Source organism: Oncorhynchus nerka, linkage group LG2, assembly GCF_034236695.1.
Source record: "Oncorhynchus nerka isolate Pitt River linkage group LG2, Oner_Uvic_2.0, whole genome shotgun sequence".
NCBI lineage: Eukaryota > Metazoa > Chordata > Actinopteri > Salmoniformes > Salmonidae > Oncorhynchus > Oncorhynchus nerka.
Window position 1 is genome coordinate 30,744,920 of NC_088397.1, and position 13,634 is coordinate 30,758,553.

General features: G+C 43.4%; 1 protein-coding gene across 4 annotated transcripts in view; it reads right to left on the reverse strand.

Moving 5' to 3' along the window:
- LOC115134079 (glycogen synthase kinase-3 beta) overlaps window positions 1-13,634 on the reverse strand; it is a 53,602-nt gene that overhangs the window by 25,185 nt on the left and 14,783 nt on the right. For all 4 annotated transcript variants that reach the window (XM_029667729.2, XM_029667712.2, XM_029667720.2 and 1 more), the window contains exon 2: window positions 718-911. In XM_029667729.2, coding sequence (XP_029523589.1) covers window positions 718-911 — 194 coding nt within the window. The remainder of the gene's footprint in view (window positions 1-717; window positions 912-13,634) is intronic.

Consider the following 13,634-nt stretch of genomic DNA (forward strand, 5'->3'; position numbering starts at 1 on the left):
TTCCAATGGACAATGACCCCAAGCATACTTCCAAAGTTGTGGCAAAATGGCTTAAGGACAACAAAGTCAAGGTATTGGAGTGGCCATCACAAAGCCCTGACCTCAATTCTATGGAAAATTTGTGGGCAGAACTGAAAAAGCATGTGCGAGCAAAGAGGCCTACAAACCTGACTCAATTACACCAGCTCTGTCAGGAGGAAGGGGCCAAAATTCACCCAACTTATTGTGGGAAGCTTGTGGAAGGCTAGCCAAAACATTTGACCCAAGTTAAACAATTCAAAGGCAATGCTACCAAATACTAATTGAGTGTATGTAAACTTCTGACCCACTGGGAATGTGATGAAGGAAATAAAAACTGAAATAAATCCCTACTATTATTCTGACATTTCACATTCTTAAAATAAAGTGATGATCCTAACTGACCTAAGACAGGGAATTTTTACTAGGATGAAATGTCAGGAATTGTGAAAAACTGAGTTTAAATCTATTTTGCTAAGGTGTATGTAAACTTCCGACTTAAACTGTGGTGTAGAAAACACTTTTTGGGGGAAGAAAATCAACACTATTCTTTAAGAATTGCTTATTAAAATGTGAGTCGCCAGTCTAGTTTCAGTGACGTCATACTAAACTTTCGTTACTCAAAATCGCACAGTGCAACAAGAAGTTCTAGAAATAAACTCTCCGATGTATTCGTCTCTGCAGTTAAATGGTCCTCACCTTGAACCTCTTGTCCTGCAGAACCTTCTTGATGGCTATTAGCTCCCCGGAGTCACACAGTTTAGCCTGGTAGACCACGCCGAACGAGCCGTTGCCGATGACCTTAGTGTCTGTATAGCTGACCTCCTGCGGCCGGTCGGGGCCCTGGCCTGGGGTCGCTACCACCGTGGTCACCTTACTGCCATCTTTGTCTCCTGAGAGAGGGAGAAAGAAAAGAGAATAATCAATGTCACACAAGAGATACAGTCTTGGACAACTCATTCAGCCACACACAATCTTTACACCAAGAAGCTCCTGTAACATTTCTCATCCTCTCTCATCACTGCATCTCTAGATGTAGGCTCAGAATGAAGCCTGTAAGCCAGAAATAGGAAGCTGTACTAACCCACTTTTTAGCAATGAGTAATTTCCTAGGAGCAGGGCTACCCATGTTAAGACTCTGGCAGACACTGTAATGACGACAGCCTGAAAGTACAGTAGAAGGAAGGATAAAGGGTGTAGGCGTAAAGGTTGCGGTGAAATGAGGATGTAGTTTTAGTCTCAGATAGGGGAGGGTGCACTGCAAACAGCTAAGCACTTTTGTAGTACGGTTCCTATTTTGAAGCAACGCTGCAGGCAGCAAATGTTTCCCCACATAACAGCTCCAATTCAACACCTGCACTTCGCCATGGCAACTTTTGACAACATGAAAATGGAGGTGTGAGTTGACAGACCAAGACAGACACTAACAGCCGGTCCCAAATCGCCATTTACCCATCCCTTCGTTGTTTGCAGATCTGACAGGCTCTTCTAACCTACCGTTTATGGCTGACAGCTGGCCATGGTCCTCAACACAAACCCAAAGAGCACCAAACAATCCTAGATTGCACTGTTTTAGGACCACTATTGTTTTCACTATATATTTTACCTCCTGGTGATGTCATTCGGAAAACAAAATGTTAACTTTCACTGCGGATGATACACAGCTGTACATTTCAATGAAACATGGTGAAGCCCCAAAATTGCCCTCCCTGGAAGCCTGTGTTTCAGCCATAAGGAAGTGGACGGTGGATCTTTTTAAACTTTTAAACTTGGACAAAACAGAGATGCTAGTTCTAGGTCCCAAGAAACAAAGATCTTCTGTTGGATCTAACAATTAATCTTGATGGTTGTACAGTCGTCTCAAATAAAACTGAAGGACCTCAGCGTTACTCTGGACCCTGATCTCTCTTTTGACGAACATATCAAGACTATTTCAAGGACAGCTTTCATCTTCGTAACATTACAAAAATCTGAAACTTTCTGTCCAAAAATGATGCAGAAAAGTTGCTTTTGTCACTTCTAGATTAGACTACTGCAATGCTCTACTTTCCAGGTACTCGGATAAAGCACTAAATAAACTTAAATTAGTGCTAAACACGGCTGCTAGAATCTTGACTAGGGCTACAGAATTGTATCATATTACTCCAGTGCTAGCCTTTCTACACTGACTTCCTGTTTCTTTATGTAGTGTCTCTCCTGTAGTGATGTGTGTTTTGTCCTATATTTATATTATATTTATTTTTAAATCCCAGGCCCCTGTTCCCGAAGGAGGCCTTCTGTCTTTTGGTATGCCGTCATTGCACATAAGAATGTTCTTAAAACAGACTTGCCTAGTTAAATAAAGGTTAAATAAAATAAAAAAAGGCTAGGGCTGATTTCAAGGTTTTACTGCGAACCTACAAAGCATTACATGGACTTGCTCCTACCCATCTCTCCGATTTGGTGCTGCCGTACATACCTACACTTACGCTACGGTCACAAGACGCAGACCTCCTTATTGTCCTTCGAACTTCTAAGCAAACAGCTGGAGGCAGGGCTTTCTCCTATAGAGCTCCATTTTTATGAAATGGTCTGCCTATCCATGTGAGAGTCTATATTGAAAACTCATCTCTTCAGTAGGTCCTATGATTGAGTGTAGTCTGGCCCAGGGGTGTGAAGGTGAACTGAAAGGAACTGGAGCAACGAACCACCCTTGCTGTCTCTGCCTGGCCGACTCTCCTCTCTCCACCAGGATTCTGGCTACTGGTGCTCTTCCATCCCGTCCCTAGGAGGGCATCACTTGAGTGGGTTGAGTCACTAACGTGATCTCCCTGTCCGGGTTTAGCCCCCCCCAGGTTCGTGCCTCGTCTCAGGGTAGTAACTTGATGGTTTGAAGATATCCCTCTAGTGGTATGGGGGCTGTGCAAAGTGGGTGGGGTTATATACTGCCTGGTTGGCCCTGTCCAGGGGTATCGTCGGAAGGGGCCACAGTGTCTCCCGACCCCTCCTGTCTCAGCCTCCAAGTACTTATGCTGCAATAGTTTGTGTGTCGGGAGGCTAGGGTCAGTCTTATGTCTGGAGTATTTCTCCTGTCTTATCCGGTGTCCTGTGTGAATTTAAGTATGCTACCTCTAATTCTCTCGCTCTCCCTCCCAGAGAACCTGAGCCCTGGGACCATGCCTCAAGACTACCTGGCCTGATGACTCGTTGTCCCCAGTCCACCGTGCTGCTGCTCCAGTATTCTGCCTGTTGCTATGGAACCCTGAACTGTTCACCGGACTTGCTACCAGGTCCCGGACGTGCTGTTTTCGACAAGCTCTTTCTACCGCACCTGCTGTCTCGACCTCTGAATGCTCGGCTATGAAAAGCCAACTGACATTTACTCCCGAGTCGCTGACCTATTGCACCCTCTACAACCACTGATGATGATTATGATTATTATTAGACCTTGCTGGTCATCTATGAAAGGTTGAAACATCTTGGCCATGTACTGTTACAATCTCAACCCGGCACAGCCAGAAGAGGACTGGCCACCCATCAGAGCTTGGTTCCCCTCTAGGTTTCCTCCTAGGTTCCTGCCTTTCTAGGGAGTTTTTCCTAGTCACCGTGCTTCTACATCTGCATTGCTTGCCGTTTAGGGTTTAGGCTGGGTTTCTGAATAGCACTTTGTGACGTTGGCTGATGTAAAAAGGGCTTTATAAATACATTTGATTGATTGACTATAAGCTTTATCAATAGCAGTGCACGAACCTGTCAATCACAAAAGTACAAACTACTCTTCAACAAACTAAGAAGTGCATCATGATGAAGTCTACCACAATGCTGTTTTTGGAAATTGACAAGCCAAAACGATATTATACAGCCTAAAACTGCTAGCAAACTCCACCAGCATGCCCCATCAGTAGTCATGGAACATTCCAATTGGCATGAAGAGAATGAAAGACACGTGGCGAAGTACTCCGTAAAATGAACGATATGCTGAAGGAGTTTGATCTTCAAACATAATGAAGGAAAAAACAGATCTCACATAAACAGCTGGAGCTCTGTCCATGAGTGACTTCACAGAGTCCCCCCTGCATAGGAATTAGCAACATGAGGAATGGAGAAGATCCATTATTATTATTGAGCCTTTCTACGCCACTGTTTGCAAGGATGACACGCGGAGAAGTTTAAAATCCATGACTTGTTTGGAAAATATATTAGGCCTGGGTATCCATTAGACACCAAACGGAATAAACAGAAAACACTCTGGAACAAGGAGGGACTATCTGGACGTGTTAAATAAGAAAAAAAGCCTAATTGCTTTCCTTGGCTAAATGTTTTCAAGCATTCCAGTTGCGAGTCCTAATGAACATGACCTTGGTCTGACATCCAGTCTTACCAATTTACTAGAGATAATTTATCATCTCAGATCATGTAAGGAACGTAGGCGAGTTGGCTTGGTGGTTTGTTAAATAGAGGGGAATTCTTTTTTTCCATTCACTTTAAAAAATGGCCACTCCATACTTTAAAGACATAGCTCTAGGCCTATATACTAGTGATTATACCTTGTAGGAGTGTTGGTGTAGCACTGACCTCTTAGCACCCAGCAATCTGTTTTACAACCAGCACTTACATATCTCTATGGTGCGCACACACAGAGTGCCCTAATGCCCCTCTAACAGTGACAGGGTCACCTGACCTCTGATACTACTGCCTTGGCTACTGCAGAGGCCTGACGAGGGATGAGACAGTGCAGCAGCAGAATTTCACAACAGGTCCAACACAGCTACGTCGGGGGATCCAGCACTGAACTCTGCACTCTCTCCAGCGTTGCTACAGTCTGGGTCAGAAGTCAAGGCATAGAGGAAATACTAGTCAAACAAAATGTTAAATATACATGATCAATGTGCCAATCCTGTCTGAACACGCTGCATCTCTATAGGAACCCACTGAGCTCGTAATGTGGTAGAATATGGGAATTTGATCTTGGGGGTCAGACCACTCCAGGTCACACACTTCCTCCCATTCTCTGCTGAGTAGCAGGAAAGTGGAGCAAAATGTCAGAGCTGCCAAAGCCTGACGGAGAAGGGAGGGACAGAGAAGAGAGTTATGCCAAATTAGGCATCCCCTCCTCCTCTGAACACACAGAGAGAACAAGCACCCAACCGGAAGCCTGACACCATGTCACTACCGCAGGGGATGGAATTGTAATAAGGACAATGTCGATTATAAATGGGGATCACTGACGTTAAAAATCGTGACAATCAGAGATTACAGATTGGACAAGCCTTTTCATTATCCTAATGCGTTTGACAGTGTCTACCGTGAGTGACCATTGTTTATCCTCAAAATGTCAAAAGAAAAACCCGACACCAGGGAGTAGGCCTCAATACCTCTCCCTGTGATAAATCCTTGAACACCTCCCCGTACTTATCCCTGGGTCTGAAAGGAGAGACAGAGCAAAGCACATTAGAGCAAAAGGCCCTTAATGAAAATCCCTACCCTGACCGCTGCATCACGCCCTTGGACTAGAGGATTATTGCACTGCTGCCATCTATCCATTGGCTGCTCTCTCCCAGTTTAGCACTGCATGAAGAAATTGGGTCTGATAGACTGGCCAATTGGATTCCTACCATAGAAATACAATTACTTGAACAGACATTCCTATTCAGGTCATGTTCCACGATGGGTGGGCCTGAGTGTAGAGTCAAATTGCCCTGGTCCGATGGGTCTTTATCCCGTCGAGTAATTATATTCTATGGACCTGCCCCTGACAGTCTATCCATCCACTTTAGCCAGTCAGTAGTCACCACCATGCCATCACTTGACTACTGTGCAGTATGTCACTGCAACAGCTGAGAGGCAGGAGTAAGACTAGAGCTGTGTTCGAATACCCATAATAACATGCTGTATACTACTAGTTCATTTTAGTATACAGTAAACAAACGGTATCATTTCAGTTGAGCGTACTAGAAGTTGAGCGTACTAGAGCTTCGCCTGTCTACCGGAATTTGATGCTGTTGCTATGCAACCTCTATCTAGCATAACAAATTACTAGCTAAACATTTTACGATTTCAGTTGTGTTCGTAAATTCAATCTGGAGTGCCAGAGTGCACTCTGGGTGTTTGTAAATCCAGAGAGTTGTCTGATTGTCCGTTCATAAATTCGGAGCATTCAGAGTGCACACTGGACGCTCTGGTCGAGGAGTAGGGTTGATCAGAGCGTTCAATGGCAGTCAAGCACCCAAGCGAACTGACTAATGTTGACTAGCTACTTCCAGACACAAATGAGAGAACACCTCACTGACCATTTTACTCTTCCTAACAGAGCTGGTTAGGCTGTTTTCATGTTGTTATCTAGAGCGTTGGTTACTAACTGTTCTGCTGGCAACAATTTAATTACGCTTATTTTTGCCGACACCGGCCATATTCAACAGGTGTTGAGCATTCATAAATGTATCAGTTATTCTGCGCGAGTGCGCTCCGAAATTGGAGTAAATAGCCAGAATGAACAATGACTATACCCCTTAGCTAACAATGATGTGAATAATCAAGTCAATAAACGTTGGTTAGTTAGTTAATAATACTGCCTGGCAAGTTCGGTGTATTAGTAGCCAAATAACATTAGGTATCTATCTAACTTACCAGTACCTACTGCTGCAATGCTATACGGTTCGTAAGGATAGCGTAGCTAACAAATTGTCAGCCAACATAACTTATTTGAAAAGTAATTACTTTATTACATTGCTCAGCATAATTAGTTAAAGCAATGAATTTGTATCCGCTTTCGGACTTTGTCGGCTGCATATTTTCCACCATTTTCTTCAAATCTGAAAGCGTGAAGCCACGCCCACTTTTGGAAGAATTGCATTATGGGCCCTAAAAGCACAGAAAGTGACCACTGCATGTATACTTCGGATGTCGTACTAAATTGGCCGAAATACGGGAACTTTTGGCATACTAACTATATCTATACCAAGCATACTATATAAGCATACAATATACTCAATTCACATCAAATAGTACAGTTAGTATGAGTATTCGAGCACAGCTTAGGCTAGCCTACAGATCACATGACCGGATGCATTAGTTCAATGGTCTACTGACAGCCCAACCCTCCCTTCATTCCTACAAGGGACTGACTAACTGGCCTTAGCATAGCAGGAGGGGGGACTTCCCCTAACACTGACGGCTTCCCATTTCCTTCTAGGAAATAACCCCCAGTATGAGGAAGGATTTAAGTCTCTCTTCCAAGATGGCGTAGCAGTCTTTTGTCCTGTCGTGTCCCTTATATACATCTTTTTACATCTTTTTCTTCGCACATCTTTTAAAAAATATTTTCAACCTCAACTTCTAAATACTCTCCTGCAACCCGCCTCACCCAATGTGGCGTGGATCTGCTTTTTTCTGAAGTATTTCTATTTACTTCGGATCTGGAATCCCTCAACTGAAGATAGCCAGCTAACTACCTACCAGCTATCAAACCATTGCTAGCGGTCATCAGCTAACCTTTAGCCCGGAAAGCTCTCGCCAGGTCGACCGACGTGACTCAAACCAGAGCATAACGGCCCCATTTCTCTCCATATCCCCGCCACAGGAGTCACTGGTGCGCGAAGAGACAAGGACATCCCTACCGACCAAGCCCTCCCTAACCCGGACGACGCTAGGCCAATTGTGCGTCGCCCCATGGACCTCCCGGTCACGGCCGGTTACGACAGAGCCTGGGCGCGAACCCAGAGTCTCTGATGGCACAGCTGGTGCTGCAGTACAGTGCTACTAGGTGACCTAAATTGGGACATGGTTAACACCCCGGCCATCCTACAATCCAAGCTTGATGTCCTCATTCTCACACAAATTATCAATTAACCTACCAGGTACAACTCCAAATCCGTAAACACGGGCACCCTCAAAGATATCATCCTAACTAACTCGCCCTCCAAATACACCTCTGCTGTTTTCAATCAAGATCTCAGCGATCACTGCCTGCATCCGTAGGGGGTCTGCGACCAAACGACCACCCCTCATCACTGTCAAACGCTCCCTAAAACACTTCTGCGAGCAGGCCTTTCTAATTGACCTGGCCGGGGTATCATGGAATGATATTGACTTCATCCCGTCAGTAGATGGTGCCTGGCTATTCTTTAAAAGTGCCTTCCTCACCATCTTAACCTCATAGTCCGCCCCATCCCGCATGCGGTAGCGTTACTACAGCCTCAAGCTCAATTACCATAACGCAACGTTAGCGATTTCTAAAAATCGCAAATGAAATGAAATAAATATGCCTGCTCTCAAGCTTATCCTTTTCTTAACAATCCTGTCGTCTCAGATTTTCAAAATATGCTTTAGAACCAGAGAAAATCAATAATTTGTGTAAGAGTGGTGATAGCTAGCTTAGCATTTAGCGTTAGCATTTAGCACGCAACATATTCACAAAAACCAGCCAAGGAATCAAATAAAATAATTTACCTTGGAAGAACTTCAGATGTTTCAATGAGGAGACTCTCAGTTACATAGCAGATGTCCAGTTTTTCCTGAAAGATTCTTGTGTAGGACACATCGTTCCGTTTTGTTACTATGCATTTGGCTACCGAAACTAACCGAAAATTCAGTCACCTACACGTCGAACTTTTTTCCGAATTAACTCCATAATATCGACTGAAACATGGAAAACGTTGTTTGAATCAATCCTCAAGGTGTTTTGTCATATATCTCTTCATTGAAATGGCAGTCCTAGAAGCCTTCTTTGTTCTCTGATTCGGATGGAAAAATACTGGTAGCTGACTTTTGCGCACCAATTTCCACGCAGACACCGTGCGGGACACTTGGCAATTGTAGTCTCTTATGGTCAATCTTCCAATGATATGCCTACAAATACGTCACAATGCTGCAGACACCTTGGGGAAACGCTAGAAAGTGTCCGTTCATTCCTGTCGCATTCACAGCCATATAAGGCGATCATGGAAAACGTAGCTTCAGAAATCCTGTTCATTTCCTGGTCGCTCAAACATCTTGGTTTTGCCTGAAGCTTTTGTTATAAGGCACTCACAGTGAAAATCTTTGCAGTTCTGGAAACGTAAGTGTCTTCTTTCCAAAACTATCAATTCCAAGCATAGTCGAGCATCTTTTCGTGACAAAATATTGCGCTTAAAACGGGCACGTCTTTTTATCCAAAAATGAAATAATGCCCCTATAGGACTAACAGGTTAAATAAGCATGCCCCATTCAAAAAAAAAATGAACTAGGAATAGATATCGTCCTTGGTTTACTCCAGACCTGTCTGCCCTTGACCAGCACAAAAACATCCTGTGGCGTTTTGCATTAGCATCGAATAGCCCCCGTGATATGCAACTTTTCAGGGAAGTTAGGAACAAATATACACAGGCAGTTAGGAAAGCTAAGGCTGGCTTTTTCAAACAGATATTTGCATCCTGTAGTACTAACTCAAAACAGTTCTGGGACACTGTAAAGTCCATGGAGAATAAGAGCACCTCCTCCCAGCTGCCCATTGCTCTGAGGCTAGGAAACACTGTCACCACCGATAAATCCACTATGATTGAGAATTTCAATAAGCATTTCTCTACGGCTGGCCTTGCTTTCCACCTGGCTGCCCCTACCCCAGTCAACTGCCCAGCACCCTCCACAGCAACCCGCCAAAGCCCCCACCATTTCTCCTTTACCCAAATCCAGATAGCTGATGTTCTGAAAGAGCTTCAAAATCTGGACCCCAACAAATCAGCCGGGCTAGACAATCTGGACCCTCTCTTTCTAAAAATGATCTACCAAAATTGTTGCAACCTCTATTACTAGCCTGTTCAACCTCTATTTCTTTTGGTCTGAGATTCCCAAAGATTGGAAAGCTGCCGCGGTCATCCCCCTCTTGAAAGGGGGTGACACTAGACCTAAACTGCTACAGACCTATATCTATCCTACCCTGTCTTTCTAAGGTCTTCGAAAGCCAAGTTAACAAACAGATTACAGACCATTTTGAATCCCACCGTACCTCCTCCGCTATGCAATCTGGTTTCAGAGCTGGTCATGGGTGCACCTCAGTCGTGCTCAAGGTCCTAAACGACATCATAACCGCCATCGATAAGAGACATTACTGTGCAGCCGTATTCATTGACCTGGCCAAGGCATTCGACTCTGTCAATCACCACATTCTTATTGGTAGCCTCGACAGCCTTGGTTTCTCAAATGATTGCCTCGCCTGTTTTACCAACTATTTCTCTGATATAGTTCTGTGTGTCAAATCGGAGGGCCTGTTGTCCGGACCTCTGGCAGTCTCTCTTCTCTGTATACATCAATGATGTTGCTCTTGCTGCTGGGGATTCTCTGGTACAACTCTACGCAGACAACACAATTCTGAATACATCTGGCCCCTCTGTTAACTAACCTCCAGATGAGCTTCAATGCAATACAACTCTCCTTCCGGGGCCTCCAACTGCTCTTAAACGCAAGTAAAACTAAATGCATGCTATTCAACCGATCACTGCCCGCACCTGCTCGCCCATCCAGCATCACTACTCTGGATGGTTCTTACTTAGAATATGTGGACAACTACAAATACCTAGGTGTCTGGTTAGACTGTAAACTCTCCTTCCAGACTCACATTAAGCATCTCCAATCCAAAATTAAATCTAGAATTGGCTTCCTATATTGCAACAAAGCATCCTTCACTCATGCTGCCAAACATACCCTCGTAAAACTGACCATCCTACCGATCCTCGACTTCGGCGATGTCATCTATAAAATAGCATCCAACACTCTACTCAACAAACTGGATGCAGTCTATCACAGTGCCATCCGTTGTCACCAAAGCCCCATACACTACCCACCATTGCGAACTGTCCGCTCTCGTTGGTTGGCCCTTGCTTCATACTCGTCGCCAAACCCACTGGCTACAGGTTATCTACAAGTCTATGCTAGGTAAAGCCCCGCCTTACCTCAGCTCACTGGTCACCATAGCAGCACCCACTCGTAGCACATGCTCCAGCAGGTATATCTCACTGGTCACCCCAAAGCCAATTCCTCCTTTGGTCGTCTTTCCTTCCAGTTCTCTGCTGCCAATGACTGGAACGAACTGCAAAAATCTCTGAAGCTGGAGACTCATATCTCCCTCACTAGCTTTAAGCACCAGCTGTCAGAGCAGCTCACATATCACTGCACATAGCCCATCTGTAAACAGCCCATCTATCTACCTCCCCATACATAATTTATTTACTTTGCACCCCAGTAGCTCTACTTGCACATTAATCTTCTGCACATCTACCATTCTAGTGTTTAATTGCTATATTGTAATTACTTCGCCACCATGGCCTATTTATTGCCTTAACTCCCTTATCTTACCTCATTTGCACTCACTGTATATAGACTTCTTGTTTTCTTTTGTTTTACTGTATGTTTTGTTTATTCCATGTGTAACTCTGTGTTGTTGTATGTGTCGAATTGCTATGCTTTATATTGGCCAGGTCGCAGTTGCAAATGAGAACTTGTTCTCAACTAGCCTACCTAGTTAAATAAAGGTGAAATAAAGTCAGGGCTAGGATGTGGGTTATGGAGGGTCAGCCCCACAGAAAGCATGGAAACAATTGACCAGATAGAGCTGTCGTGTCTTTGGCTATGCCGGATTAAGTGATATGACATGCTATTCTTTAAAATAATTTCTCCGTAATTAATATTACCTGATTGAGCTAATCATGTAAATGTAATTAACTAGAGAGTCAGGGCACCACAAAATAATATTTATATAGCTGTTATCTTCCGAATAAACTCTGAAAGACCTAGTAATATTTCACATCAATAGCAATCAATATTAATCGTCATCTTAATTCAGTCTCATCTGAAAGTTGTAAATTCTTGGTTATCTGCACGAACCCTGGCTAACAAGTTGAATCAGCAAAACAAAATTGGGTTGAATTATTTATTTACTAAATACCTAACTAATCACACAGAATTACACATAATTAAATCATAACTTGATTACAAATTACATCATAAAGGAAAACGTCCCTAGCGGGCGGAACAGATATGACAGCTTGTTACACATAAAGGGGCTGGGTTGGAGTGAAAGAGCGGGAAGACCGAGGAACAAAGGGCGACGCTGTGCTATAGTAAATACAGAATCTTATGCATTCTAAATTACTGCCCATTTGGAAAAGGAAAATACAATAAATATTTACTCTGAGCTGCGCTTCAGTAGGTTGGTGGTAGATGGAAGGCCGTGTTGCCCAACCGAGTCCTTTGTAGAATGTCTCTGCTGGTAAATTGGATACATTGTAGTAACGTTGTTATGTGGTAGACGGGAAACTCTGTCTGTTCCTTCCTAACCTGCGTTTGCAGCTGCTGTTGCTAACTCAACGGCTAGGAGGTATCACTTCTGTAGTGAATAAGAGTTCAAAGTTCATACCATTCACAACCAAAGCTCACGCTGATGTTGGCTTCGTTCTGTAGTTATTATCTGAACCATTCTGACATCGGACCGTCGTCCTCACATCCTCGGAACAGGAGGTTATATTGTCGTCAAGGCTTTATATAGGAAGGGAGAGGAGGGCGTGTTTGAAAAGTTTTATAGCCCATGTCCCTTCACAGGGGCCACTGATTGAGCAGAGCCCTACCATATGAAAACCCAAATCTCACATTTTAGAAGCTAAAATCACATTTCATCACATCACAAATAATTTAATATTCAAACGTTTAAATTGAACAACAATTCCATGTGAATCCAATAACTCTGATGTGTAGACTTTCCACTGTAGAGTTTATCTTATCACTGATGAGAATGTCTCAGATGACAACCGAACTGACATAATATTCATTAACCTCTTGAAACTCTGGGGGCAGTATTTCATTTTTGGATGAAAAACATTCCCGTTTTAAACGGGATATTTTGTCATGACAAGATGCTCGACTATGCATATAATTGACAGCTTTGGAAAGAAAACACTTTGACGTTTCCAAAACTGCAAAGTTATTGTCTGTGAGTGCAACAGAACTGATGTTACAGGCGAAAGCCAGATAAAAATCCAATCAGGAAGTGCCCCATTTTTTGAAAGCGCTGCATGCCAATGACTCCTTATATGACTGTGAATGGGCTACGAATGAGCTTACGCTTTCTACGTATTCCCCAAGGTGTCTACTGCATTGAGACGTCTTTTTACGCATTTGTGTTGAAGAATAGCCGTAAGGGACCACATTGAGCAAGTGGTCACATGATGGCTCTCGCAGAAAATCTTGCGTAAAGTACAGAAGTAGCCATTTTTCCAATCGCGTCTTATGAGAAACCAATTGTCCCGGTGGATATATTATCGAATAGATATGTGAAAAACACCTTGAGGATTGATTCTAAACAACGTTTGCCATGTTTCTGTCAATATTATGGAGCTAATTTGGAAAAAAAGTTTGGCCTTGTAGTGACCGCATTTTACAGTCGATTTCTCAAATGTGAATAACAAACGGAGCTATTTCGCCTACAAAAATAATCTTTTTGGAAAAAAGGAACATTTGCTATCTAACTGGGAGTCTCCTGAGTGAAAACATCTGAAGTTCTTCAAAGGTAAATTATTTAATTTGATTGCTTTTCTTATTTTCGTGAAAATGTTGCCTGCTGCTAGCAGGGCATAATGCTATGATAAACTTACACAAATGCTTGTCTAGCG